The following is a 26,526-nucleotide window of genomic DNA, read 5'->3' as shown; positions in this document are numbered from 1 at the left end:
AAGTTCTGCTGTCAAGATTCTTTCACTAAGGAGAACTATCTCACAGTTATGTAATAGTAATTACAGGGCACACAGAAGCTGCAATTTATGAAAGGAAGTACATATCTTCATCTTCTTTGTCTCACAGGAAAACTGAAGCAGTACGCTTGACGTGCACTTTAAAGCTACTGGGAGGTGCACGTGTTCAGAGCTGCAGGGTGGGGAAAAGGTCTAAATAATCTGTTTGTAACTGATCAGGAAGCAGTGCCCAAACCAGAAACAAAATTTGCATGTCCCAGAGAACATCCTGCAATCAAAACTCACGTATTCAAAGCGATCCTTGCAGAGCTGAACCATGAGATGAAGAAACACAAGTCCAGAGAACCAAAGGCACCACATCACTACTTCTTCCACTGTCTGAACATTCAGCACACCGAAAATGAAGATGAACTTGTAGAAAATGAAATTCCAGAATTTATCCTTGAGATGCTGTAAAGGAAAGACATTTGGTTACTGTAGCAAAAGTACTGACAACCCACATACTTCACCAGGGGAGGTTTAGACTGGGTATTAGGAGAAATACACTCACAGAAAGGGGGATTAAGTATTGGAACAGGTTTTCCAAGGAAGTGGTGGAGTCACCATCCCTGGAAGTGTTCAAAAACCATGTAGACAAGACAGTTGGTGACATGGTTTAGTCATGGACTTGTCAGTCCTGGGTAAAGGTTGAACTTGATGATCTTAAAGGTGTTTTCTAACCTAGCTGATTCTATAATTGTAATGGATGGGAACCTAGCTGAGATTTTATTCCCTCTCATGACTGAGAGACATAAAGTATGCTTTTTGTCAGTGTATTCAGTAGAGTATATAGGCTTATGTTCATCACAACTGTTTGTCCAAAGGACGCAGGAAAACATAGGTGTGCAGCTGTTCTATGACCTTCATACTTGGCCGCACTGGGGCAACTGGCCAACATTCTCGGCATGGACAACAGTGAGATCATGAGAAACTGCACAGCCTCATGAGTAAACAATTACAGATCTGGCATAAAGCTGGTTATTTTTCTAAGGGTATAAAAGCAGGATCCTTCTATAGCCAAATCCAAAGCTTCACCTATGGGTGGACACACTGTATAGGAAAAAAACAAGATGAAAGTAGAATATAAGGATATGTTATCAAAAGGCCGCTGCACACACATCTTGAATAGCATTTGTTACTGTTAGCTTAGCACAAACCAAGTTTGATCTCAGTTAGATATAAGGAAGCTCTTCCCTGTGAGTGTTGTGAATGGGTTGCCCAAAGAAGTGGTAAATCTCTCAGGCACCCCAGAAACGAGCTCCCTAAGTGCAAACATCCAGACCCTGATGCTAAGCCTAATGTGTTACAACAAACCAGGAGCTGGGCACGTACTACACAGGGCAGCCTCAGAAATAGTGCCACCAACATGGATATCCTCACTTACTTACTCACCTAAAACTCCATCTGTGTAAAGCCTCACTGGACAGCACTCTCCAGTGACCAAGAAAACAGCTCTCTAAGTGTGAACATCCACACTCCGATGCTAAGCCTAAGGTGCCAGGACAAACCAAGTTTGATCTCAGTTAAAGAAAGAACTTTTACCCTGTGAAGGAGATGAGGTACCAGACCAGGCTGCCCAAAGAATCCCTGTCAGTGTTCAAAGCCAGGCTGGATGGAGCCTTGAGCAGCATGGTCTAGTGTGAGGCATCCTTGCCAATGGCAGGGGGTTGGAACTAGATGATCTTAAGGTCCTTTCCAATTCAAACCATCCTGTAATTCTATGATTCTTCACTCCCAAGCAACACAGCTACCAGGCTGTGAACACAAAGTACTCTCTGCTAGGAGAACTGCCATGGTTAGTTATACAAAATGCCCAAATAGCCTAGCACCTTGCTTCCAAGAACCTGTCAAAAGCACAGATGATTAACGGAAGATGACAAAGTCTGTTCTTAAAAAGCACAATGCCTGCAGTGGAGAATGAGACGAATGGGCAATGAAAAAGAACCTATTCCCACACACATGCAGTATGAAAGAAACAATACAATGGTCTCAAGCAGCAGATAGCAAGCCAGTTCGTTGGGCATAAAAACACTCATGAAATAAAATGCTTTGTTAAAGACCATGATGAAATCACCAGGAGTTTAGTTAAGACAAGCCCAGAATTCCTTCACGATGTGGCTGGTTTTGACCCGCCAGTATTAATAACCAGCTTTCCTTTATATGGAACAGAATCATACTCCCACTGTCCAAACACAAATGGATCCACACTGTTCTTGCTTTTCACTTTTAAGAGGGTAAAGAACATCCTTGAAATTGTCACTGTTTAAAATTGCACATCCTTGTGGTCAACAGAGCCTGGAAAAGTAATCTGTGTTTATGCATAAAACATAAAAACAGTAAACCAAAATGCAGTTCGATAGTGCCTTGTTTTTCTAGACTTAACTCTGAGGTTCTATTTGTGAATAACAAATACAACAGGCCTTGAGACATGGTTATTAGTGAAACTTTATGTGCCTCAGTTCTGCATGTCGAAAATCATCATAGCTTGATTTCTCCTGAAGAACTGCATTTACATACCTTTTTTTAACAAAAATACAAGAACACACTTCAAACCATTGCTACAGCAGTTACAGAGAGCAGCTTATGCCTTTGACCTTCCTTTAAAAAAATACACAGATCCTATTCAAACTGCTGCTGCTGCTGTCATCTTTTGCAGGATCCTATTTTAAAAAAACTTGCGTTTTAATGCTGAATTTTTAAACAGTCTCACCTAGCCCAAGACAAGATTAAACCACCTGAGTTTTCAGCCCTGCTTAACTCCCTTCTCTGGGAAAATGCCTCTCTACTCCCTCTTAAACATAAACCATCCGCTTGGCATATGAAGACATACAGCACTTTTCCAGCATCACAGCACAAAAAAAAGTACAAGAGGGAACTCGAAATGCCAGTGCTGATAAATGGCTACAAAACACAGCGGCGAAATGCTGCCAAGTACAAACCAAAGAGGGCAAAACCTATGTTATAAGTATTCTGAAATACTGCACTTGCAAGAAATCCAACAAAGTTCATTAGGGAAGCAGGATTTTCAAGTTGATCGTGGGTTTATACAATAGGAACAGTGAAAAAGCTCCCTTCACAAATCAACTGGAAACTTGTGCCTATGGTTATGCTAGCTAACCACATGGTGAGAATTAACTTTATGTGGCCTAAAATTTGCTCTTCTTGTGTACTTTCAGCAATTACATACAGAAATGCACAGACACCAGTCACACACCTAGAAATCTTGAAACAACACATCCAAGACAACAAATTGCTATCTCACCTGCCTCTCGCTGACACGGAGAGGACCAAACACCATACACTGGATAAACTTAGCCACCAGCATCAGAAAACAGCAGGCAGTGTTCACTAGTACCTGGAAAGAAAGCAAGCAGTCAGAAACAAGTACTCCTTGTCCTATTTAGAAATAGAGGGAGAGAAGGGGAATGAACAAGTTTAACAAAACCTGCCATTGTTCACAGAACAGTATTGGTTGTCTGTTTTTTGAGGGGGTGAAATTTAAGCCTGGCCAATTCCAAGACACATAGAGTAGCCAGTAAGTAACTTTTTTTTCTAGAAATACTAACATGATCGGTTTGAGACACTGGTATAGCAAACAAACTACCTTACCTCTTCACTACAAATTGTTTTGTATAGATTAGCACATTTGGGCACTGAGGAACATGGGGACAAAACTCACAGATCCCCAAGATGCTCATTTTGTTTAACACAGCGCAGACAAGAAAACTCCAGTCTGAATTTGTTGCTACAGGAAAGAGATACAAGCTTCAGATGTTGTCTGAAAGTCTTAGAAGCATTACCCCTCCTGTAACAAATGTGCTTCAATCCTGCTTGGGAAACTGCTTTAAAGCAAAGAAGCAAGGAACAGAATATACAGGCCTGGGAAAACTACTTCTCACATCTGACAGACACTCGTAATTAACTTTTGACCTACGCAGAATACTGAAAGGGGGAGGGGAAGATGATGAAGTAGCCTCACCCAGTCATCTCTAAAGGACATACAATAAACTTTTCCAGAGCTCTTAATTTAAAGTCCCAAGATGAAGTTTCAATAGGCTGAATGTTTCTGGTATATTCAAAACCCAGTGCCTCAGTCAAGTAATCAGGTTGCAAAGATGACCAACTAACAACACCTTTGACAGAGGCAAAGCTCAACAGCAGCAGCTCAGCTGGGTTTTAGATACCCCCTTGATGAGCTTTTATTTAAACTATGGAAATCAGTGAGCCAAGAAGCATATACCATTGTCAGGTTTGGGTTTAAAGAGCTACAGTGTTATTTATTTTTCTCTTCTTAGATGGTGAGAACGCTTCCTCTCACCGGCATGGCTTTAAACGTTGTTTTCAAACCGAGCACCCGGCGGTCTCCTCCACAGATCCAGCTGAGGGGACGCACAGCACCCGGAGCAGCGCCCAACGGGCACCCACCGCCGAGAGCTTCACCCCAAACCCGCCTATGCCGAGGGGGAGCGGGCACCAGCACCGGGCTGGGACGCCCGGCTCTAACGCAGCCCCATTATCCAGCCACGTGAGGGAGGAAGGGAAGCGGCGGCGGCCCGGGGAATGCAGGGGTGCATCCCCCCCGCCCCGAGCGAGCAGCCGGTAGGAGAGCAGCCCCCCCGCGCCCCACGGAACCGCCTCCCTCACCCCGAGCGCAACTTCCCAACAATAACGAGACGGTGAGGAGCCGGCAGAGGCCTCTCCGCACGCCGCGCCGCCAGCCCGGGCCCGCAGGCCCCGCCGCCGCCCCCCTCCCCGGGCTCACCCAGACGCAGAGGCTGTCCGACAGCAGGTAGTAGGCTACGTCCAGGGCCCGCTGCCCGCCGCGGTGCGGGTGCTCGCCCAACTTAGAGCCCGCAGCCACGCCGGGGGCTTGGCTGAGGGCGCGGTAGGCGCTGAGGCTAGTGCCCAGCAGGGCCAGGGTGCTGAGCGCCGTGTAGGTGCGGAGGCTGGGCCAGGGGAAACGCTCCAGGAACAACAGCGGCATCGCGAACCTCTCGCCGCCGCCCGGCCACCCCAGCTCCAACCACCGCGTCGCCCAGGCTCCTGCGGCCTAATACCCGCCCCGCCGCCGCCCCTCCCCTGCCCGTGGCCAGGGGAGGGAACGTGCCCGAACCCCTCCGCCCCGGCCCCCCCGTCACAAACGGCTGCCGGCGCGCTGAGTCATGGCCAGGGCGGTGCTTCCCGGGACCCGTCCGGCCCCGTCTGGCCTCTGGGGCGGCGTCCGCCGGAGCAGCAGGAGCGGGGAGCGTAGAGCCGGGAGGAGGACAGCTCTCCCTCGGTATCCATAAAACCTGGAGAGGTCCGGGAGAGACACGAGTGAAGGCTGCACCTGCAGCACTCTCGCATGGGTACTGTGGAAGTAACCGTGCAGCAAGGGAAGATGGCGCATGGGGCTGTTAAACGCCAGGCCTCAAAAGTAGTGCTCTTTGGTCTCATGGTATCCAGCTTCCAAACCTCCACATTCCCTTCCTCACTTCCCTGTGCAATACTTGTTGGTCTACACTCCCCCGATAGCTTTATCTTCCCCCTGTGGCAGCAGTGTAAGAAACACTATATTCTGCTAGCCATACATCTCGGTTAGCCGCTCCTCTGCAAGACTGAACAGTTCCACTGCTACCATTTCCTGTCTTTTTTTTTCCAGGTCAATCTTATACTGTACAGCTTCAATTTGACCAAAACACAAAGCTCTTGGACTTGTACTGTACATAGCTTATCAGCACAGCTGGCAAAAGAACTGAGCCCTGCAGCAAGTTTCAATTCTTTTGGCAGCACATTCTTTCCAACAATACCTCTGCAAAAGAGGAGAGCACACAAGCAACAGTGCATCTTCTGATCCCAGGCAGAACTTGGGATCAAGTTTTCAAAAGAGTTAAGCAAAACTGTGGAAGGCTGAAGTCACTTGGAAGCAACACATCCAACTGGAATTGATGTTTAGCCAAGCATGGAAAATAAGCAAAACTATAAAGGTTGGTATCTGCAACCTCCAAGAAAATAAAATATTGAAGGAAAATAGCAGAGATCAGGTCGTATCTTCCAGAATGACACAACACACTGGTCTGACAGCTCAGCATAATGTGGAGCCACTTCTGTATGGCATCAGCCAAACATTTCAACATCACCCAAATTCTGTTTGTAGCTATAGAAAAATAGGCAAAATTAATTTCACTCCCAGTATTTTGACTGGATCTCAGGCCGATTGTTGGGCTGTTATTTTCTTAAGGAGGCACAGTGGGAGAAGATACATGTTTCATCTCCTCCAAGCCCTGGACAAGCTGTAATGCTTCCAGATCAGTTCTGGCAGGCTTTGAGCAAAGGCTTTACCTGTCTTTAAATACTCATACTCCCTCAAAACAACAATTCTGTCCTCCAAGTTAAAACTTAAATTATATTGTACCTACTTTTACTGCTTAATTTCTCCCTCAGGCTAATTCCCTACTCAGGGATGCGGATCAGCCTATCCAAAGGTCCCTGAATGGTTTAGGTCCTCCACTTGTTTCCATGATCTTCTGCACTCCTGAAGTGAAGTAAAGTAAAGCTTAAAATATGTACCCAGAAGTACATAGGAGACAACTAAAGATAAAAAAAAAAAACAAAAAAAAAAAACAAAAACCACCACAAACTGAAGGCAAACAAAATATGAACCATTTTGTTTAATGTTGTAGAAAAAGAAAAAGGTATTACAATTAAAAGTGATGAACACACAAATAACACATTGTCATCCCACTACCTAAAAAGCTGTGAGTCGCTTCTCAATTCATACTGGGGAAAGTTTAGTAGCCTTCAGGAAAAGAATGACCAAAAAAAAACCCCAAAAACAAACAAACAAACAAAAAAAAAACAAAAAAGAAAAAAAAGTATCACACGTGTTCTTTTCTCTACATTTAAAAGCTGTGCTCACAGAGACGGCTTCTTGTCTCAGATTCACAGGGCCTCAGTTGTAAATAAAGTTGAACCTAAAATTAAAAGGATGCAAAAAATTTAATTAAAAGGATGTGAAATTTCCTCACCAAGTGACATTTTTGAATGAATAAGCAAACATTTCTTCTCTGCATTTGGTAACCCTCCATCTGACAGAACAAAGGTGTACTTTTTAGTAAGACAGCTTTATGGTAGAGCAGGAAGAACCATTTTTAACAGCCAATCCTACATTAGCATTGCAGTCTCTTAAGAGAGCTTCATAGCTCTCCAAATTAGCAAATACCATTAAACAGTTACATTCCCCCATCATCAGCAACTGTTTTGCTGCATTTCAGCCACCAGGGCCAACCTTCTATACTCCAAGGGGTGACACACGGACATATTCAACAACAGAGTTAATTCTTCTCAGCTACATTCCCCAATGATGAGCATTCCCACCATGAAAGCAAGCATTTCTCTCAGCTTCCAGATGCCCATCCCTTGGATCACACTGGTATGTGGCTAGAGAATAGCCCCCATAGCCACCAATGCCAAAATAGGGGCTATGTAGAGAAAAACTCCATTCTGGTAACAGCTTTTTCTTCGTTTGAGTAGGTGGATAGCAGAACTGCTTCCCTGAGTAACAGCTGTCAGGCTGTGGGACACCTGAAGCTCCTGAACATTGCTGAAGTAACAGAAACGGGTAAGACTAGTGAGCTCTGGAGACCACAGGGACAATCCTTGCTCTGGTAAGAAAGCCAGAGAGTGTGTTCTATACGTACTTTGGGGAAAAGGAAGTTAAAAATACAGCTGTACCTAACAGATACTTGTACAAAGATTCTACTGCCACAGAATCTAGAAAATCCCACCACATTTAACCATCACCAAGCTGTAATAACACACACACTTACGCGCTTCAGACACACATCTTTGCTTTTACTCTCATACTGTCCCTAACATTTACATAGAGCTGCTCCTTACCCTGTGCACAGCTTCAACCTCACCATCTTTCACATCTTCCTCTGCTACAGCCTGCTAGATAGGGTTCTGGTGCGAGCAAGTTGTGATCAGTGCCTCTAAATTGTTCATTACACCTCATCTGAGGTACATTCTAAGCTATCTGGGACAGCTGCAACCTTTTTCAAGTTGGTTTCAGTGATGTCCCACAGCAAATGCATTCCAAGAACCAAAATGCAAACAAATTATAATATACCTGCTCAAAAGTTGAGGAAGGCTGGAAATAATGGGTCCATATCCTGGTGCATTATCATAGAGCTCAAACAATGGTGCAGCTACCAGCTTGTAATTTTTGGGGACTGCAAACAAGGCTAAAACCAAATACAAACTGATTGATGAGAAAAGCCACCACACATTCAGCCAAGAGATGACCACCCCTTTCCCTCCCCACCTCTAAACAAAGTCCCTACCTATACCACTACAGAAGGTTTATTCCTTTTTTAATCAAATACAGGGCTCATAAGCTGTACCTACAGCAAGCATGAGAATTTACTAGGAACTCATTTTCCAAGGATCACCCACATTCAAAACTGATACCAGCATTAATATATTTTAGCCACCACCTATGAGTAACTGCAAGATATGAACACAAACTTGACACTGCATTTCCATGTGTGACGTGCAAGCATTTAGATATTGTTAAAAACACAATCTTTTCCTGCAAACACTTACCCTTTTCCTGAAGCTGGACCAAGAAAAGCTTTTTGTGCTCTTTTGGTTTTGTAATATGAGCTGGGATATAGGGATACTGGAAGAAAACAAAAATTATTTGTACAGAGCTTTGAAAATACTTGCAGTACTGTTACCTTCTAAATTACCAAGCACTGTGCATGCTTTCAGCATATCATACATTGTTTTCATGCCATCAAATAACAAAAACCATTCTCATAAGTAATTGAAAGGAAATGTTGTTGCTGTGGCAACTATTGACAGGATCTAGAGATGCATCACTACTCACAAGTAGTTAAAACAACCAGCAAGACAAATGTGTAACAGCAAATTGAGCAAAGCATCCAGAAATAGTACAGCGAGACTAATTTATTCATAGGGTGTCTGTTCCATATGCAGCATTGTGGCTACAACAGGAATTTAAATGGCATGTCTGGCTCAGCACAGGACTGGAAGCTATTGTATCCAGTGGTTTCACATCCATCAGGAGATTTGAGGAGGGAGATAGGAGTTTCCAGGAAAAAAAAAAATGTTTCTCTTCAGCCACAGAAAGGAGATGATATATGTAAAAATCCCCAAAAAAACTAATTGCTCATGCAACATGTACTCAAAATGCCCAACTAGTAGTTTGAAGACTTTCAGAAGCACAATCAATACTAGGCTGAAGATGATTAAAGTCAACCTGAATACTTACCTGTGGAGGTTCAAAGTTCGGTCTCCACCAGTTACCAATGCAGTCATCAATCACCCAGTCTTGCTGAACACCATCCTGACGACCCAGTATCTACCAAAAATCCAGTTACAGTCAAAACTCTTAACTACCCCAAGTCAGCAGATTTAAAAAAAAAAAAAACATACTGGAAGCATGAAGACTTTCTGAAATAAGGATCTGATGTAGTTCAGAACTGCTCTGAACAGCTTTTAGAATAATTTTAGACTATTTTTGTATAGTGACTTTTTTCAACAAAAGCCTCATCTAACAATGACAATTCAGAGAGCATTACAAATTTCATTCACCAGCAGTGTCCTGGGCTGTATCCCCAGGAGTGTGACCAGCTGCTGGGAGGAAGGAGGTGATCCTGCCCCTCTACTCTGCCCTCATGAGAACCCATTTGGAGCACTGTGTACAGTTCTGATATCCTCAACATAAGGAGGACATGGAGCTGTTGCAGCAAGTCCAGAGGAGGCCAAAAGGATGGTCAGGGGCTGGAGCACATCCTGTATGAAGACAAGATGAGAAAGTTGGGGCTGTTCAGCCTGGAGACAAAAAGCTGTGTGGAGACCCCATAGCAGCCTTCCACTATCTGAAGGAGGCCTACAAGGATACTGGGAGGGACTCTTCATCAGGGACTGTAAGGATAGGACAAGGGGTGATGAAGTGATAGCACAAGGTTTAACAGGTTTAAACATAAACAGGGGAACTTCAGGTTAGATATAAGGAAGAAATTATTCACTATAAGGGTGGTGAGGCCCTGGCACAGGTTGCCCAGAGAAGCTGTGAATGCCCCATCCCTGGCAGTGTTCAAGGCCAGGATGGACGGTGCTTGCAGCAGCCTGGTCTAGTGGAAGGTGTCCCTGCCTGTGGCAGGGGGTTGGAACTGGATGAGCTTAAGGTCTTTTCCAACCCAAACCATTCTATGATTGAGCTGAAGAGAGTTATGTCAGGCCAGTGGGAAGAAAGAAATGCATGAATGGCAGACTAAGGCTGCTCTGAGAGCACAGGAAGTTAACTGGTGATTGGGAAAGCTATCTCAAAAACAAGTCCTCATCATTTGTGCCCCACAACATATGTTACTGCCCATCTCACTTGCCTGAAGCCAGCCAAAAAGCAAAGCTGCAAACACAGGACTCGAGCAGGAGGTGGAGGGTCAGCCACAAAACCACTCCATCACACTCAGTATGGAGATAAATGCAAGCTTATTGCTTTATTTCTTAACTACCTGCAAACATCACAAAAGCAGCAAAGTAACAGAAGTGATAAGGAGACTATTCTAATGGTTTGTACTCTTAAGACAATCCAACATTCTGGAATGGCAACATAACTAAAGAAACAGACCTCTGTCATTAAGCGTTTGAGCCCTTCTACTTCATCTTCTCCTGGATTGAGTTCACCACCAGGTCTGTCAAAATAAACAGTGATGAAAGCTACAGTTATGTTTTACCACATTTATCAACTTTACAGATAACACTGGATGTGCTTCCAGGCAGGAAGTTACAAATTCACGTGAGGCCCTTAAGTCAGGAATCTGAAATCTAATTTTGCTGAATTGTAGGACAGCTTTCACCAAAACCGTGACTCAAATGGCTACTATATAGCCCCTAAAAAATAACTATCATATAAAATGCTTTAACTTCTTCAGCAAGACAAAGTAACAATATATATGACAACTATGACACTTAAAGGCAAAGATTTAACAGTAACATATAAGCACCAGAAATTGAAGCAGGAGTTGTAAATACCAACTGTATTTGTTCTTATCTCAGAGACAGCACTCTCAGACACACACAGGAAATGGAAAATAAAACTCCCATGGGGAGCCACCCTGGATTTGATGCAAGGTTAATGAAAAAAAAAAAAAAAAAACAACAACAAAAACCAAGAATAACCAAACAAAACCAAAATCCTAAAAACATATTTTCACCATTACAGTTTTGCAAAACTTTTAGAGTCTAGCCTATTTTGTCCACAAACATCCCCAAATCAAGATGTCAGGCAAGAATCCAGATATAAAATGAGATACCACACACACAAAATTGAGAACAAACAACACAAATGTTAAAATATCAAAGCAAGAGAAACAGGAAAACTTGAGACAAGTCAAACCCATCCAGTTTAAAAAGAAAACTGGCATCACCACTATGACTATGCGACCTAAACACTAACATTTCACTCTGACAGCAATAACTGAGATGATTTGAAGCCATTTTCTCACATTTAGACACCAACCTTTCTTGCTGTCCCCAGCTCCCCCTGTAGTTTGTAAATGGGTATCATTCTGCGCTTACTGGGGTTTATTCCTTCAGCCTCACATTACCGTTTTTGCAGCCACAGCACATTTAAGCATAACAGCTTTCACAATGTTAGTACAGCACACTATATACTGATCATAAGTTTTAAACAGGATTTTACCACAGTGACAAACCATAACTAAGATTTCCAGTTGGTTCCAAATGAAGTCACCCCACTCATTAGACAAATACACTTTACATGAAAACCTCATTGTTAAAAAAAGACTTTTTCCAGATGTCTTTTCAATAAGTGAATCACAGTTAAAACATAAATCAGACAGACACACTTTAACCTCTAGCCCACACATTTAGTTGTCCATGAAGTTGAAACTAAAAGTTATGTTCAAGAAACACTTACAACTTGAAAAAAGTTGTCCCCAGCTGCAGTAACAGCACATGGGGCAGCCTGTGCTCATGGACAATCAGAACCCCTTCCACTGTCCGCCTCATGCCAATCTTGTCAAACTCTTCCCTCATACGCTGAAACCGAGCCGCTACAGAGCTGTCCTTCTCATAGAGGGGTTCCTTTGTGCCAAATGTGTAATTTGTCAACGGATACCTGCAAGGGGAAAAACAAAAGTAATTGTGTAATAAGAAATCCGTATTTAAATCATTATGACACAGCATCTCCCTTGAGGCATAACCTTCTCTGCTTGATGGAACAAACAAGTGTTGGGTGAGAAGTCCTTGTTTGTGATATACGGGGATACTACCATGGGAAAATCTGCATCACGATACATACAAGTGCACAACATCCTGCTGATGAACATGCCAGCATGGTTCTGATTCAGAAGGAGGCAAGAAACCCATGAAAAACAGCCGCAACTGTCAGTCAACAGCCACCCTCTTTGATCTCCAGACTACAAAGGCAGCTGAGGCTGTGACAGGAGCTGAGAAAGGGACAGGAAAGAAAAGCTCTGCTGGGAAGGAAGCAAGCTGCACAGGACAGCAGGGCTCTTTTTCTGCAGAAGTAATGAAGAGCCTGAGGACTGTTAGAAGCAGGTTTGTTTTGAAGTGGGGAAATTGGACATTTGGATCACAAAAGAGGACAAACGCTGAATGCCTACATGCAGGGCCAGGGATAAGATCAAGAGTCTGAGCAGATCATTTGCTAGGTGCTGGGTCTTCTCAGCTGACTGTACAATGGAAACTTGAGATATTTCTCCAGGGAAGAGGGACTGAAAAGAGCCAGTAAACAAAGGTAAGGTTAGGCAAAAGATCAGGCAGTCCTAGAGAGAACAGAGGGCAAAAGGAGAATGTTACTGTATAACAAAAATCCAAGTAACACAGATCTGGCAGCAGAAGGCCTGGAAGGAAGACAGGATCATCCAGCTAAATCAGAAAGGGAGTAGAAAATGGATTCTGAGCAGAGCAGTAAGAAGTAATCACCATGGTTTTATCAACTTGTGGCATACAGCAACTGAATTAACAGAGTAAGTGACCAGTTCCACAGGGAATGTTTTCCTTGAAATATACATTGTAATATTCTTTCTCCAACATTTAATCATGTTAAACTCAAATAGCATATACTTCCCCCCTCCAAATTTCCCTTAAGTTTTAGAGGCAAAATCACAAGCCAGATGCAGCTGTTAGAGCCCTCTCACACATACTAGTTTCCTAACCACAGATTCATTCATTAGCAAGCTCTCCCACTTTCACTTATAGCTTAGAACCATCTACATTCCTTTTTCCATTTATATCCAAAGAGTTACACAAACAGCTTTATTAATACAAAATCTACTACACTAACCCATGCTACACCAAATTAGGTACATTAGCCTGTATAGTAAAACCCTTAGCCTACACTTAAAAAAAAATGACAGTGGTAACACAGCTTCTTAACAAGTTTTTTCTTCAGAAACACTAGAAACACATACTAGTCTCTGACCTCCACATCTAAACTTCAAGAAGTTTAAATATCGATGTCAGAAACACGACAAAAATATGTTCACTCCAACTGTGAACAAAGCCTGCTGCACAAACTATACATATATAAACACATAAGTCCGCAATTAATAGCTAATATCGAACGGGGACTGCTAGAGTTAACATTTACATATTCTGCAACTGGCCAGATGTGTTTTTTGTGAACTATTTCTGTCAGAACTTACAGAGGAAGATAAAGTGTGTGGCTTCTCATACCATGTAGTTGTTTCTTAGCAAAGAGCCAGTCTCTAGGTCAGCTTTATTTGGTAGGAACAGCTCTGAATTTACGTCAAACGCCAGCCGCAGCCTCTGGGCAGGCACCGTCCGTACGGGGACAGCCCAAAATCCCATCGGGCCGAGCCACGCGGCGGCTGGTGCTCGAATTCCCCACTCTGCAACGCTGCGGGCTACGGTGCTCGGAGCCCACACTGCCCGGGCCAGGCCCGTTAATGTCACTAATCGCTCCACACTCCCCAGTCGCTGCCCGCTCCAGCATCGGCCACAGGCGCCGCGCCGCATCGCGTCCCCCTCAGCACCCGGAGAAACCAGGGCCCTCCGAGAGACCCTCGCACAGTAGCGGAGCGGGACGGGGAGGCCGAAGCGGCACTCACAGGTTGATGGTCCTCTCCAGCGTGAGCGGCTTCGTCTGCTGGATGTACTTGTTCCCGAACTGGTTCACCCCCCGGGGCCAGCCGGTCTGTGAGCGGTTGGGCGGAACCACAGACATGGCAGCAGCACTCAGCGTTCAGCAGCGACCGACGACGCCCCCCAGCCAGGCCGCGCTTCCTTTACTCGCTACCACACCGGAACAGCCGCCGCGCTTCCGCCGCGGCCGCGGGGCGGAGCTGCCCTACCCTGCCCTCTCGTGGTGTGGCTGTGCCGGTGGCAGGCGCGGGGGGCACCGGGAGCCGTGCCGCGGAGTCAGGGCCGCGCTATGGGCGCCAAGCGTCGCGGGGCCGCCACAGCAGCACCGGCGGGAAGAAAGCGGGGAAAGCGGGAGGCGCTAGCGGAGCTCAGCGACATCCTCCGGGACACGGCACTGCGGGAGCGGGCGGCGGAGGCCTGGGCCCGTAGGGAGCAGCTCCGACATGGTACGGCCCTGCTGGGCACCCCTCGCTCCAGGCCTCCTCCCCTCGTTCCCTTACCGGCGGCGTTTCTCCTGCAGAGGTGGCGGCGGTGGAGCCGACCCCGTTCCGGCACGGCGTCATTCCCGGTTTCCTGGCGCGTGCGGCCTTCGCGGAAGCGCTGCGGGACGAGCTGCTAGGCCTCGGCTTCCGCGGGCGGCGGAACGACCTTCTCTCGCTGCGGCAGGTGGGCCCCGGGCCGGGCCGAGCCGGGCCTGGCCTAGCCGTGCAGCACTAACCCCTGTCCCTTCTTTTCTTCCATGGGCCGCTGCAGTCCGAGGAGCTGAGGGGAAGCTTGGAGCCGCACGTCGCCGCGCTGAGGTAAAGCGTTGGTTCTGGGCCCTGCTGGCTCCGGGTGGGGAGTCATGGAATCACAGAATGATTTGGGTTGGAAGGGACCTCAAAGTTCGTCCAGTTCCAACCCTGGCCACAGGCAGGGACACCTTCCACCAGACCAGGTTGCTCCAAACCCCGTCCAGCCTGGCCTTGAACACTGCCAGGGATGGGGCAGCTACAGCTTCTCTGGGCAACCTGTGCCAGGGCCTCAGCACCCTCACAGGGAAGAGCTTCTGCCTAAGAGCTCATCTCAATCTCCCCTCTGTCAGGTTAAAGCCATTCCCCTTTGTCCTGTCCCTACAGGCCCTTGTCCAGAGCCTCTCTCCAGGTTTCTTGCAGCTGCTTTAGGCACAGGAAGCTGCTCTAAGGTCTTACTGCAGCTTTCTCTTCTCCAGGCTGAACCAGCCCAACTCTCTCAGCCTGGCTCCAGAGCAGTGCTGCTCCAGCCCTCGCAGCGTCTTCGTGGCCTCCTATGGACTCACTCCAACAGCTCCATGTCCCTTTTGCATTGTTGCCCTAGAGCTGGATGCAGGACTGCAAGGGGGGTCTCCCCAGAGAGGAGCAGAGGGGCAGAATCCCCTCTGTTGACCTGCTGCTCACTCTGGGGGGGTACAGCCCAGCATGCAGGGGGATTCTGGGCTGCAAGCAGGTCTTGGGTAGCTTCTCATTAATCAAATGAGAAAGTCCTTCTCCTCAGGGCTGTTCCACCCAGCTTCTGCCCAGCCTGTAGTTGTGCTTGGGATTGCCCCAGCCCAGGTGCTGGCTTCCTTGGGAATTTTGAGGCCACAGGTGGGCCAGGAACTGTCCCTTAAGACCTGAATCCTGGCACTCAAGTCAGTTAACTGTGTTGTGTAGCTGATTCAGTTCTCATGTACCTGTTGCTATCAGAATGTTTGCTGGTTCCCTTTCCAGTCAACAGCAATGCTGTGAACACAGGGCTGTTTTCCTAACCAGCTCCTGTGTAGTTTGACAGGAACACACTGTCACTGGGAGCAACGGCACCTTTAACTGCTTAAATAGGTAGAATGGACATGGTAAATTAGTTTAGAGTATGCTGATATGGTTTGTAACACTCTCATGGTTTAAGCGACAGACACCTTGTGCTTGTTGTCTAGGCATGCTCTATGTGAAGAATTCCGACCGTGGCTTTCTGCCGTGACACAGATAGAGCTGGAGCCAACTATTGATATCTCCTGTGCTAAATATGAATATACTGGTCAGTCTATAACCATTTCTTTCCCTAAAGCTGGGAGGGGGGGTGGTGGCATAGGAAAAGAAATGTCTATAGAATACTAATTTCATGACCCATCCCAAACTCTTTCTAGTTTCAGAGGGTCCTATCAGCAGCAAATCAAAGTCTCAGAAAATGGAAGTACAAATCATGGAAAAACTGCTGGCATAGTTCCACTGCTGATGGCTTTAACTGGGCCCAGTGCTAGTGCAAGTTCCCACCTCAGCAGAGCAGCTCAGCCCATGCTTGCAGGCCTGCTGCCATGCAAAAGGGTGATGTGCTCAGCTTTCAAACACCATAGCTGAGTTTGTAAAGTCAGATGCTAAAACAGCACCCTTGTGAGTCCAGGTTACAAGTGTGCCTATACTTTTAGTCATGAAAAATCCCTGGAGAAAGGGGAAAATTGTTACTGCTGTCAGCTCTGCTTTTGAAGTCTTCTGCACAACCAATTGTTGGCCCAGTTTTTTTGTTCCCAGAGTTCCCCCCTCCCTCTAGTCCAGCAACAAACCTCCTCAAAGGCAGTTCTGTGTTCAGGAGTCAGAGCTTGGATCACTGTTTAAGTGAGGAATCTCTGTCCACTGTGCCAAGGGACAGACAGGGAAGGGCAGGGGATGAGTTATAACTGCTTCTGCCTTCAGGGTGGACTAATCTGCCAGTTGCAGAGCAGTCCCACAGAAGTTAATCTTGCAAATCTTGGGCTGGTGATGCTGATGAGTGAAAATACAGTTCTTGGAACAGGCATGTTTTTTCTTGTTGTATCCTTGCGGGACAAAGCTGGGAAGCAGTCATTAGAATGAATCATGTGTGTACTAGAAAGATGCTACAGCAGCAAAACGTGTGTAATTGCAGATGTCTTGCTGTGCCATGACGATGAGTTGGAAGGTCGGAGAATTGCTTTCATCCTGTACCTCGTCCCACCCTGGGAGAAAAGCGACGGGGGAACGCTGGACCTGTACAGCACAAATGGTAAGAGCCCTGAGCTCTGCTGTGGATGGCTGGAAAAGATGAAGCTTATGCACCCCTTGCAGCAACTCTCTTCAGAGAGTAAGAAGGCAGAGAGTTTCTCCTTTGTCCAGCGAAGCTGATGGGTAGGAAAAATTTGCACCTTAGAGATGGGCTGTATCATAGAATCATAGAATGGTTAGGGTTGGAAAGGACCTTAGGATCATCCAGTTACAACCCCCTGCCAAAGGCAGGGAGGCCTCACACTAGACCCAAGGCTCTGTCCAACCTGGCCTTGAACACTGCCAGGAGTGAAGCATTTACTACTTCTCTGGTCAACCTATTCCAGTGCCTCACCACCCTCACAGTAAAGAACTCCTTACTTATATCTAACCTGAACTTTCCCTGTTTAAGTTTAAACCTATTACCACAGCAGACAAAGAAATGTCCTTTTTTCCATTTGCAAGAGCAGAGGCAGGATGAAAGCAGTGTCAGTAACTATGCTTGAAATTCTAAACTGATGGTGATAACTTCCCTTTCCAGCACCAGAAGTCCACTGATTCTTCATCAAGTCCTTGCTCTCAGCTCCATCCCTTAAATCCAGGTGTCTCACCAGTCACAATGTCATGAAGTCAGAAACAGCAGTTTCTAGTGAGTCTCTGTTCATATCTTAACTAGAATGTGTTTTCTTCCTCCTCAGAACACTTTCAACCCCAGCAAATTGTCAAGTCATTGGTACCTTCATGGAACACCCTGGTTTTCTTTGAAGTGTCTCCAGTCTCTTTCCACCAGGCAAGGAGCTGTCGTTCATTTTCTGATTCTCGTTGTGGTTATTCACTGTTTCTTATGACAGTCCTGATGGGGAAGGAGAGGGAAAGGGAGAAGTGTGGAGTAGAGTGGATACTCATGGAAAGTGCTCTGTGTTAAACGCGGGGCTTCTTAGGAGGGACTTTAAGGAGGACAAGAACTGACAAAGCCAACTTTAAACCAACTTATTTGAGAGTGCTGTGAATCAAAGCCTCCTAGATGTGGGCCTAACTATCCAGAGTTATTTGCTGAACCACTAAATCATTTCCTCAGCCCTTTAGTCAGTGAAGTGTAGAGCCTGCAAATTATCCTTGGAGGACTGTGTAAAGTTCATAGTGATAGGAGTCCTTCACAACACACACCAGCCTTAAATCCTCAGACATCAGGGAAAGAGCATTTAGTCAGTACTTCCTAATAGGTCTTCTGCTTCTATTGTGTACATTTTTCCCAGAGATAGCAAATAAAGCTGTGGGTGTTTGTTGCATGGAGCAGGTCTATGAGCTTCTAAAGACAGGAATTTTTCTGGTTTCCATTTCCCAAGTGATTTAGGATTCAGTAGCCATTCCAAGTAATCCAGAACACCTCTAAGTGATGCAAGAAAAAGGCCACTATAGCTCTGTAACAATCAGTAAGAACCAAAACCTTTCAGAACAGACTGTTCCTCCTATTTCATCAGGCTGTTCTAAAAAACAAACCAACAAAACCCAATGCAAAGTCTTGATGTGCTACGCAAAAATTTAGAATAGTTTGTGGCTTGCAACCAGTCATGAGGGCATGGTGCTCTCTTCACATTGCTGTTATGGTATAGCACCCTAGTATGCGATATTGTTTACTTTAGCCCAGTTTGATGAAATCAGGATTCAACAGTGGCCATAACTACATGAAAATTAAGTGTTTTCACAGGCCAGGGTGGAGGGGTTGCTGGTAGTCTGATACATACAAGTACAAACAGACAAAAGTATCAGGCAAGTACCCTTCCTGAGGGCATGTATGACAGCACTTTCTAAAAAAGGAAAAGACAAGTAGACCAGTATAGCCTGCTGCAATCCATCAGTGTTTTTTGAGTTTTCAGATTAATCTGTGACAGCTGGTTTTTGTAGCCTATGACAACTGTTTCTTCAACAGAATCAACGATAGAAAAATAAAATGCAATTACTTTTAATGACACAAAAAGGAAATGGATTCTGCTGGAAACTTGGAGGAAAAGCTTGGACTGGGAATCTGAAAACCTACAGTAGACTTGAGCATCAAAATTTAATGTAGCCTTTTCTCTGTAAGCCAAGAATAATCCAGCTTGGTCTGTCCTTTGTCTGACACTTCTGTGTATGCAGTAGGCTCTCTGGAGTCCATCTCCTATGATGACCAGCCTGTTACAGCTGGTCCTTAAATGTGCTGTGATCTAAGCAATAACATGCTGCTCAGCGTTGTTGCAGGTGTCCGAAGTTCTGTCAGAGGAGAAGTGCCGCTTGTCAGTGAGTGGCTGGTTTCATGGCCCATCAATAGTCAGACCTGCAGGCTGCATTGAAGCTCCCCTGCCCAGGAGTCCACACATACCCTACAATGTGAGTAACAAGCCTATCTTTGCTGCATTTCTCTTTATCATGTCTGTGGAATACCTGTTACGGGGGAATTGGACAATACTTTTCACTTTTGCAAATTCAGCATTCAGATCAATTTCCCTTCCAGCATGAAATCTTGTATGAGTGGATCAGCCTAGTTTATTTGGACATGGACTCCCAAGCTCAAATCCAGGAGGAATTTGAGGAGCGATCAGAAATTCTCCTGAAAGATTTTCTCAAGGTAAGCCCACTGGTTCAATCTGATGGGGGCTGCCAGAACAGGTCAGAGGGTTGGTAGGTGCCATGGGTCATGCAGGCTGGAAAAGGGCTTGCTCATATGGCCATCAACTAAAACACCTAGTTCCACACCCTCAAGGGGAATGACCGGATGACCTCCAGCAATGTCTTCCAAACTCCACCATGCTGTGATCCTGTCATGGATCCTCTCTCACTCCCCGTATAGTGCTGCATGGGGACTCATCCAACATCAGATACTTTGCTTCAACATTCTTGTTTCCTGCAAGAAGCAAAGCAGAAGGATGGAAGGACAAGTCATCATTCCTGCTTTCTAGCCTTGTGTGACCAGAGCGTCTGTCCTTGTCCTGAAGCTTAGCACTTAGGCAACTTGACCTGTGTGTGAAACAAGTGACCCATGTTTTTGTCTTACTTGAAAGGCTTTGCTTCACAAGGCTGATTGACCTCTCGTTTACTGTGCCTCTGTATCTCAGTGAAATTGTGTTCTCACCCAGCAGACAGTCAAGTAGCATTTGAGATCTCTTGATCATTGGCATCAAAAAGAGATGATGCCCACCCAGGCTATGTGCCTCAATTCAGCATTACTTAGCCTCAAACCAGTTAGAGAAGAAATTAAGAGTGTCTTATCTGATAGCAGACAGTGGCGGCCTACAGCACAGCAAGGGAGACATGGGAGCTAATGTTAAAGTTTCTGTGCTACCTTTCTCTCCTAGAAAGAGAAATACCAACTACTGTGTGAAGCTTTGGAGAACAAAGATATCCAGTGGAGTAGTCAGGGGCCTGCCAATAAAAGGTGGGGATCACAGCACCCTGCACCTATTGACCATGCCAAGCAGGAACTGCCATGAGGCTGCACTGGTTGATGCTGCCCTCATGGACATGGTCCTTGCTGGTTCTCCAACAGGGCTATACATCTGCTGATACTTCTGTTGTCTTTCAGACTCTATGAGACAGCAGAGGAAGACAGCCTCCCTGAAATCCTGGATAAATTCCTGCAGTTCTTACGCTCTGAGGCCTTGTTTTTACTGCTGTCCAACTTCACTGGCCTAAAGCTGCACTTTCTGGCTCCCTCTGATGAGGATGAAGATGCTGGGGAAGGAAAAGCCACAGACACCACTGGGTACAGCAGTCCCAAACCTGAGCAGGAAGAGGCTGAACACTATGCTGACAGCAAACCCCATCAACCAGACCAGCCTGATCATGTCCACAAAGCACAAGACAGCAAGACACAGAATGGTAAGTGGCATGGCAGCAATGTGAAGGGACTTGAGCAGCATCCTGATGTTGAGGGTGTCTGTAGCAGAATTCTCAATGATTTTTGTGGAACTAGCATTTTGCCTTGCACTGCAAGCCAAGACACAAGGCACCATTTTGTCAGATGGGGGTTCTAAAATCAGTGACCATCACAAAAAAGTCGGACTAAATTAATGATTACTTGAAGATACCATTTGGAACAGACCTAGATCTTTGAGGTGAGACTTATTTAGGAGTCAAGGCATGGGGCACACGTGTTAATTAACTGCCCAATAATCTTTTGCCAATAGTCATGTGGTTTTTACATCTACATACTCCTGCTGTACATAGATTCTTGTTTGAAAGGAAAAAAGTGAACAGATCAGAAGTAAAGATAATTTTAGAATTAGAAAACTTACACCCAGAACAAGGATTTAACCTTTCAGGAAACATTCCAGCCTGTCTTGTTTGTTCCCTCTCTTAGGCTCTGGTATCCCTGTATGTGCAGGGGAGCTGAGACGCTGGACCCACGGACATTATACTCTAGTCCATGACACTCAAGCAACAGAGTTTGCACTTGACTTGCTCTTTTTCTGTGGCTGTGAGGGTAAGAGGACAAAAGAGTTTGCATGAAGAGGCCAAGCTTTACATAAAGGAGGACTTCTGAATTCCCTGCTTTTTCTGACATAGAAGGGTTCTGTAGACCTTATCCTAGTCCTCACTTGTGCATAAACTGTGGTTTCAGTAATTCTTACACAAAAATTTGGCATTACAGCCATGGTATCAGCTTTGACCCTTCCTGCTGGAGCCAGGAGATGGCGCTTGGGCAGAGGGAACGGCTGCATCTCCCTGGCCTTTCCTCTGACTGAGCAGTGGCTCTGGGCATGGTGAAGGGTCGGGTGGGTTGAATACCCACTAGATATGTTCCATTTTGCTCTTTTCTAATCAAAATTCTCACTGCACTTCCAATTCGCAAAACCCATGATTTTCAAAAGCCACTCTAGTCATGTCTAGGCATTTCAGGTTGACTGCTAGTTAGATAGTGGTAAAAACAAAAATCTAAACATGAGTATTTTGGACCAGCTGAGTCCAGACTGCACCAACTGAAACCACCTGGCACATGCTGATAATGATACTGAAATGCTTTGCATATCTGCTAAGGCAAAAGTGTTCCACAGGTGAGGAACAGAGAGCCAAGCAATCTTAAATGGCCCACGGGTGGTAAAAGACAAATCCAGTACATTTAATTCAAGTTGTTTCTGAACAGAAGAAAAAAAAACAGACTGGCAAGTGGTAAATCGGGAAGCATACTGTACCCAGTAACGGTGGGGAGTGGGGCGAAAAACCAGCATCTTCAGGAAGGTGACATGGAGCCTGGACACTGTTCAACTGCCCAACAGTTTGTCTTTTCTGTTTCAAGATTGGGATCCAGAATACGGTGGCTTTACTTCATACATTGCTAAAGGTGAAGATGAAGAGGTAAGGACCTCAAATTAGGTGAAACTGTTTAGGGTAGAGAGACATAATTACACTTTGTCATAGCACTGACATAACCCTGAGGGTCTGTTCAGTTCAGTATCGTGCTGCAGCCTTTCTGCCTGAATTGCCTCTGGCTTCAGCCTCAAGAGGCTGGTACTCACCATAAAGCTGAAGCCTAGGGCCTGGTGGCATTTGGGAAGGCTGTGACGGACACAAGGCTGTAGCAGAGATGGTGCTTTTCCAGGAAGTGCTGTTCCCTAGGGTCACATTCAGTATCGGCACTAGTGGCAGTGCTGAGAGTCATACTTAGTTACTGTATGCTTCAGATTGAGGGGTATTCAGATGAGAATAGTGACATGGTGCATTTACTAACATCAGACTGTTGCTCTGATCAGCTTTTGAAATGGTTTTGTATGTTTCTTCCTCGGAACGATATCAAAGCCATTGTTGTGAAGCTCATTTCCTCCTATGAAACTCATTTCCTCCCTTGCTTTCATGTCTCCTAGCTGTTGACAGTGAATCCAGAGGACAACTGCCTGGCTTTGGTTTATAGAGACAAAGAAACTATGAAGTTTGTGAAGTACATCAATCACCGTAGTTTGGCACGTCTGAACAAGCACCCAAACAGAACAGGATTTTGGGATTTTTCCTTTGTCTATTACGAGTAATGGTGCAGAGTGTGACCAGAGAACACAGAGTGGGGAGGGGGCAGGTTTCTGTCCAGGCCTTCAGCTGGGATCTCTCTAAGCCCAGACAGACTTTGCTGATGCCAGGTTCATCAGGCTGTACACAAGCTGTACCCTACCACATAGGGTTCAGGTGACTTCAGTTTACAAATGGAACCATCTGCTTTTAATGCTGCGTGGAGGGGATCGGTTTGACACAGCTGTCAGCTTACTAGCTGTTCTCTCATGGAAACAGTTTAGTGTGCATCTAACCTGAAAATTACAACTGTACATTGCCCCAGGCTGATGACTGATTTTATTAAAAGAAGAAAGAAAGGAAATGGGTCAGTTAAATGCTTCAAACACTGGTTGGGCAGGTTTTGTTACAAAAGGCCCAAGATGTTTTCTGGGGTTTAGCTGTATTCAGTTTGTAGAGGCAGAAACAAAGGAGCTGCCATGGGAGATAGGTTTTTCCAGCTGCACAGCTCTGTGAAGTTAGGAAGAAAGGCTGTGAAGCTGCTGATACTGCGAAGGACCTGGCACTGTAACAAGGAGCAGGACTTTACTATGCTAAATGCTGTGCAGACAGACCTAGATGCAGCCCTTTATCCAAAGAATTTACAAGCTAAAATAGACAAAAGGTGAGAGCTGCTCCTGCTTACTCTGCTTGTGTATCTGGATGGTGCTGTGCTTCATGTGTAAAGGGTTCTGTCTCCAGCCTCAGAAGGGACTGTGGGCTTGTAGCAGGAAGGTGGTCACTCACCTCTTCCTGCCTTGTCATTCATGGGCAGTACGAGGGTCACCAACTTCACAGCCTTGCATTGTCTTTGTTCTCTCCCAGGGTTTGCTGGTCTCTAATGTGGCTTTTCTGTCTGGGAATCAGCCGAGATCTTTCCAGGTAGCAGATGCCCAAGTCCTGTGGTTAAACAGCACAAGAAAGGCAGTGGCCTTGATGCAGTGATGCACTCCTGCACATGCTTTCAGTGTTCTATGCCACATTCACTGGCCACAGCACCATATCAAGACTCACTGTGCAAGTGCCTATCCCATCAGAGGTGCTGTTGTAGAACCGGGCTAGTCATTGCAGGAGGCAGCAGACTGTGGAACATGCTGCTGGGGGCTTGGCTCAGCCTGCATGGGCTTGCCTGTTAACTTTCTTTGGCAGTGAAGAGCCACAGGTGTAATTTCAGCTCACCCAAGCCAGGCAGTGCAGGCTACAAGTTTGCAGCAAGCACATTTCACTTCTGCCTCTCGTGGGTTGGGAGAGGGTAGCTGTAGATTAGAGTTTGCTGCTTCTCCTGTCCCAGGCCTGTTGAAGACCACTCCGGTTGTATAATGTATAAGACCACATCTGGCAACAGAGGAGTAGTAAAGGCAGGAGACTGTTGTCCCTGGGCACCCTGCACCTTCCACAGAGCAGGACATACTTTGGGCATGCCTCTTCATGAAGATAAAAGAACAATCTTTTGCTATTAAATACTAGCTTCTGAAGCACTCTGCTGCCTATCAGGGCAGCAGCTCTTCTTGGGGATAATAGTTCTTAGTGTGAGCTGCTGCAGTGGAAATGGGCAAGTAATGAAGGATTCAAAGAGAAAAAAAAAGGCAGATTTTTTTTGGTAGTTCTAGACAAAGGTAACAGATACCGCAGCTATTCACAGCATAGCTGACCAGGAAAAGTCAGGAGTAAATTAATGAAATTAAGTTACTTAACATGCTGTATTGTGAATCTGAGTGTGCTTGGTAGGTCTTGGAACAGCCTCCTAGGAGACTGGGAAGAAGCTGGGCCTTCTGAAGTTTCCTGCTTTTTAATAATAAAAACCACACTAGAGGGCATACCAGCCTCTACTTGAGCAAGCCTGGATCTATCTGATCACACAAGGAACCACCCTTCTGCCTCCGGTGACTGAGATGAAGTCATTTAAGAAGCCAAATTTGCAGTTAGCAGTCAAAGCTTTTGAAAGAATCACTACATCTCTACTCTCTCACCCTTCCTGTCAGGTCCAAAAGCCAAAGCCAGCCCCACACATAGCTAGTGCTGTAGACAGAGGGGAAAGATTCCACTCACTAGAATTCCCAATGATGCTTGCTGCCGGGGAAAGACAGGCCTTCATTTAGACCATACCAATACTGGGCGCCCTCTCTACAGCTGCTCTTGCTGGATACAAATCTGCATTTACAATTACATGTAGCTGCTTGCAGAGTTGTCTGATTATTACGGAAAGGAATATGTATAGGAAATATATCCATACCCACAAAATGAGTAAGCAGGACAACACAGAAAAATAGGATGGAGACCAGCAAGTGAACAGTTATGAAACATAAGCATCAGAGAACAGAAACATAATACCAGGCAAGATGGCCTCATGCAGACATTGATCATTTGAGGATGCACATTTCTCACCAGCTGACTGCACCTCCAAAACCTAGCATTTGATGCAGGGTACCAGCAGCTTTGAGTTACTGAAGTGCCAAGTTGTTCAAGTACTTCCCAACAAGTATTTAGGGATTTGGTCATGGTCAGTTTACCAAGGCGAAGACCAGAACACTTCAGTATGGAGGGAGATAAGAGAGTGTAGCTGTAGCCTAGACTAAAGGAATGGTTTCCACATTCATAAACGTGCAGCAAAGAAGTTCTCACATCAGGTATTCAGTGATCCAGTGACATCAGGTATATAGTAGCAATTAAGATGAGCAGCAGTCCACAGGTCTTGGAGAAATAAGGACTAAAATTAGATAACCTGTTTTCAAGTGTCAGTTCCAATTGTTTTGGTTTTATAAACTCCAAACTGGAACTTGAATTAGAACACTAAAAACCACTGCTCTGCAGATCCCTCTCCAGCACGCTCCAGGTACTCCTGCAGCGCACTTCCCCAGCAGTAAAGGGACCATATGAGGAAGACTCCAGCCCAGACAGAAGTTTCAGGCAGGCAATGAAGTGCCCCGGCCGAGCTGGGTAGTGGTCTAGATGCAATTCCCAGCACATGTACCAAGGTGTTGTGCCATCTAACCAGCTCTGCCCCTGAATTTTCAGGAACATGCAGCTCTATTAGTGTGGTTTCAGTGGTTATTCTGTACTTGATGAGCAGCTTAACCTGCTGTGGCAAGTTCCACCTGAGAACAGGATGACTAGGCATTAGTGGGGTAAATACTACCAGTGGGGACTGTTTGCCATTGATCCCGTGCTGCAGGTTCATCTCATCATAAAACCAGAGTGGCTTGGGTTGGAAGGGTCCTTAAAGCTCATCCAGTTCCAACCCCTTGCCGCAGACAGGGACACCTAGTAAACCAGGTCGCTTCAAGCCCTGTCCAACCTTGGCCTT

General features: G+C 45.8%; 3 protein-coding genes across 5 annotated transcripts in view; 1 reads left to right on the top strand and 2 right to left on the bottom strand.

Annotated features, from left to right (window-relative positions):
- Positions 1-5,108, bottom strand: part of AMFR (autocrine motility factor receptor) — a 34,572-nt gene extending 29,464 nt beyond the window's left edge. For both annotated transcript variants that reach the window (XM_034072628.1, XM_034072627.1), the window contains exons 1-3: positions 4,820-5,108; positions 3,320-3,412; positions 304-468 (exon numbers count right to left, since the gene is read on the bottom strand). In XM_034072628.1, the coding sequence (XP_033928519.1) occupies positions 304-468; positions 3,320-3,412; positions 4,820-5,041 (480 nt within the window). In that variant the 5' untranslated portion in view covers positions 5,042-5,108. The remainder of the gene's footprint in view (positions 1-303; positions 469-3,319; positions 3,413-4,819) is intronic.
- A 1,584-nt stretch (positions 5,109-6,692) lies between these two features.
- Positions 6,693-14,403, bottom strand: NUDT21 (nudix hydrolase 21). Its single transcript, XM_005152252.3, has 7 exons — positions 14,187-14,403; positions 12,008-12,208; positions 10,697-10,760; positions 9,335-9,424; positions 8,644-8,719; positions 8,168-8,282; positions 6,693-7,010 (listed from the first exon to the last, which is right to left on the bottom strand). Exons 1-7 carry the CDS (start codon positions 14,300-14,302, stop codon positions 6,989-6,991), a joined length of 684 nt encoding a protein of 227 aa, XP_005152309.1. The 5' UTR covers positions 14,303-14,403; the 3' UTR covers positions 6,693-6,988.
- Positions 14,404-14,416: 13 nt separating this feature from the next.
- Positions 14,417-23,547, top strand: OGFOD1 (2-oxoglutarate and iron dependent oxygenase domain containing 1). 2 transcript variants are annotated; one of them, XM_005152400.3, is made up of 13 exons: positions 14,419-14,666; positions 14,741-14,886; positions 14,974-15,020; positions 16,151-16,251; positions 17,116-17,232; positions 17,909-18,000; positions 19,449-19,577; positions 19,702-19,815; positions 20,543-20,622; positions 20,770-21,065; positions 21,547-21,669; positions 22,483-22,541; positions 23,048-23,547. In XM_005152400.3, exons 1-13 carry the CDS (start codon positions 14,510-14,512, stop codon positions 23,207-23,209), a joined length of 1,623 nt encoding a protein of 540 aa, XP_005152457.1. In that variant the 5' UTR covers positions 14,419-14,509; the 3' UTR covers positions 23,210-23,547. The 2 variants fall into 2 exon arrangements, with proteins under 2 accessions (XP_030907860.1, XP_005152457.1); XM_031052000.2 differs by lacking the exons at positions 22,483-22,541; positions 23,048-23,547 and adding an exon at positions 22,330-22,473 and having other exon boundaries at positions 14,417-14,666.
- Positions 23,548-26,526: the final 2,979 nt, after the last annotated feature.

This window comes from Melopsittacus undulatus, chromosome Z (assembly GCF_012275295.1).
Source record: "Melopsittacus undulatus isolate bMelUnd1 chromosome Z, bMelUnd1.mat.Z, whole genome shotgun sequence".
In the NCBI taxonomy this organism is placed as follows: domain Eukaryota; kingdom Metazoa; phylum Chordata; class Aves; order Psittaciformes; family Psittaculidae; genus Melopsittacus; species Melopsittacus undulatus.
This window is presented reverse-complemented; position numbering and strand designations above follow the sequence as displayed.

Excerpts from the sequence above, each read along its gene's own strand:
- NUDT21 (XM_005152252.3), bottom strand. The coding sequence starts at position 14,302 with ATGTCTGTGGTTCCGCCCAACCGCTCACAGACCGGCTGGCCCCGGGGG. Across the intron at positions 12,209-14,186 it reads CTGGAGAGGACCATCAACCT|GTATCCGTTGACAAATTACA; the intron begins GTGAGTGCCGCT and ends TTCCCCTTGCAG. Across the intron at positions 8,283-8,643 it reads GGTCCAGCTTCAGGAAAAGG|CCTTGTTTGCAGTCCCCAAA; the intron begins GTAAGTGTTTGC and ends ATTTGGTTTTAG.
- OGFOD1 (XM_005152400.3), top strand. The coding sequence starts at position 14,510 with ATGGGCGCCAAGCGTCGCGGGGCCGCCACAGCAGCACCGGCGGGAAGA. Across the intron at positions 19,578-19,701 it reads GTCCACACATACCCTACAAT|CATGAAATCTTGTATGAGTG; the intron begins GTGAGTAACAAG and ends TTTCCCTTCCAG. Across the intron at positions 21,066-21,546 it reads AGACAGCAAGACACAGAATG|GCTCTGGTATCCCTGTATGT; the intron begins GTAAGTGGCATG and ends TCCCTCTCTTAG.